This window comes from Benincasa hispida, chromosome 5, assembly GCF_027475165.1.
Source record: "Benincasa hispida cultivar pf3 chromosome 5, pf3_genome.v1.1, whole genome shotgun sequence".
NCBI classification, from domain to species: domain Eukaryota; kingdom Viridiplantae; phylum Streptophyta; class Magnoliopsida; order Cucurbitales; family Cucurbitaceae; genus Benincasa; species Benincasa hispida.
Genome location: NC_143482.1, coordinates 61,553,601 through 61,555,796, shown reverse-complemented (window position 1 = coordinate 61,555,796; position 2,196 = coordinate 61,553,601). Strand labels below are relative to the sequence as shown.

At 39.5% G+C, this 2,196-nt stretch overlaps 1 protein-coding gene across 1 annotated transcript; it reads right to left on the bottom strand.

The window, feature by feature from the left end:
- Positions 1-1,451: 1,451 nt before the first annotated feature.
- Positions 1,452-1,886, bottom strand: LOC150036310 (uncharacterized). Its single transcript, XM_090313633.1, has one exon. The coding sequence runs from the start codon at positions 1,884-1,886 to the stop codon at positions 1,452-1,454; it is 435 nt and encodes a 144-aa protein (XP_090169759.1).
- Between the last annotated feature and the right edge of the window lie 310 nt (positions 1,887-2,196).

Sequence of the window (2,196 nt, the reverse complement as noted above, 5' to 3'; positions counted from 1 at the left end):
GCGATGACGAATGACACACACATACACAAGGTGACCGCATACTATCATAACCTATCTCTAGGGTACATGTGATGCATGTTGGTAAACAGAGTTTATCTCTAAGTCTCTATCTCCTGCTTATGCAGATCTAATCTTGCTCTTTTGAGTTTAGATTCTAACCTAGCTCTCTAAAGTCTTAGGTTCTTTCTTTAGACTCTCACTCGAGTAGCTCTAAAGGGTGATGGGCGCAACATAAGACAAAATGACCGCATGCAATGAAGATCCTAGGTCATGTTAGCTAAGTATTTCTCAACCCATTCGACAGTTTTAGCTACTCATGCATATTTTACAGAGAGAGAACCGATGTAGAAATGCAAGGTCCATTATATATATATATAATCGAAGTACAGAATGACAATGCAAATTAAGAATAAAGAGCCTGGTAGCAATTTCTTGCTTCCCACGACTTTTACACTGTTCTTCTCTACTTTGCTCAAAAGATATTCTCGCTCTCGCGAGAGTTGACCCTCCCTATGCTTTCCACGCCCTTTGGCACTCTCTCGAACTGACTAGGACGATCTTCCGGCGTCTTTTCCCTTCTCTCGCTTCCGCCTTCTAAGTATAAAAAAACAAAGAACAAGGCTAACTATCCGAACTCTAAAACTGGGCGAACTCCTTCACTGAAGGTGGCCTTCGGTATTTATAGAGCTTCAGGGTGAAAAGCTTATTCTCTCTTATGATTGCACTGATGGGATAACATTAAATCTCTGTCTGATGTGCCGAGTAATTGTCACCAAAATGTTGAGTGTACTTGCTACAGTATGGCGTTAACGGCTTGTCAACTTAATTCGGAATCGATCGTCATCAGCTTTCTGTCCTATCGTGATATATTAAGCTTTCACCCAGATGCGCCTACCTTGATGCGCCGGTTCTATGCGGCTACCTTCTTGAGTAAATTTACACGAGTGCAAATGATCGCATAGCCTTGCGGTTGCAATCTCTTAATGCTAATTTCTTCGGATCGCATTTTCGCCTTGCGCCAACGCATTTTCTGTACAAAAATACATAAGTTAGTTGTTTTAATGCAATGGACGCATGCGATCGCAATGTTGTGAACCTAATTCTTTTGGACGCAATATTATATATTTTTACCATTGCAATCATACATTGTTTTATAACTTTGCACTGTAATAACGTGCATTTCTGCCCATTATCGCACACCATGGTCTTGGTTTTCGTTACCAATTCTCAGTTCGTGTGTGGTTCTGGTTTCGATTGTAACGGTTATCATGAGTATTTGTACGTACCTCATTACCAAGGTTGCGAGCAAGTAAGGCCGATCCGTTAGATTCTAAACTAGCAGTCACTCCTAATAGTTTCTTCCTACTTTCTTCTCTTCTCACTTATGCAAAAACTTCTCTGATGTTTGGTAATGGTTTAATAGCTAAGATTCTACCACGTACCTCATCGAGTTATTTATTAAGGCCAAGCAGAAATTTGAACACTCGTTTCTTTTCAACTATCTTTTTGAATGTAGTTTCATCTGCAGTGCATTCCCACTTATGGCTTTCAAATACGTCCAGTTGCTGCCAAAGTCGAGATAGTTGAGTAAAATAGTGAGTGACTTGCATATCCCCTTGCCGTAGCTCATGAATTTTGCCTTCAATTTCAAATGACTCTGCAGTATTTTCTTGGTCAGAATAAGTTTCACGAGCTGCTTCGCAGATTTCGCTTGCAGTTGAGAAGAGTAAAAAACCTTCACCAATCTCTATCGTCATGGAGTTGATTAGCCATGACATAACCATATTATTTTCCATTTTCCATGTCTTATATCTTTGATCAACTTGGTTTGGGATAGGATTTTTACTTGACAAGTAATCTTCCATTCCTTTTCCACATATGAACATTATAACTGATTGTGACCAATGTAGGTAAGTCCTTCCATTCAATTTTTGATTAGTAATTGGAAGTACGATCCCTTCAGTATTGTTAGAATTTATGGATGCCATAAAAAAATTTTGATTGGAAAAACAATCAATTAAGAAGGAAATAGGAAAAGAAAAAAAAAATAAAAACTGATAAAAAAATTCATCTAGACCCGGTTCATGCTCCAGACCCGACTCCAGACCCACAATTTCACCCAATCCGACCCACAAGGCACAGACCCGGTTCGACCCGATTCCGTTTACTCCCAGATCTGCAACAATTCCGTTTACT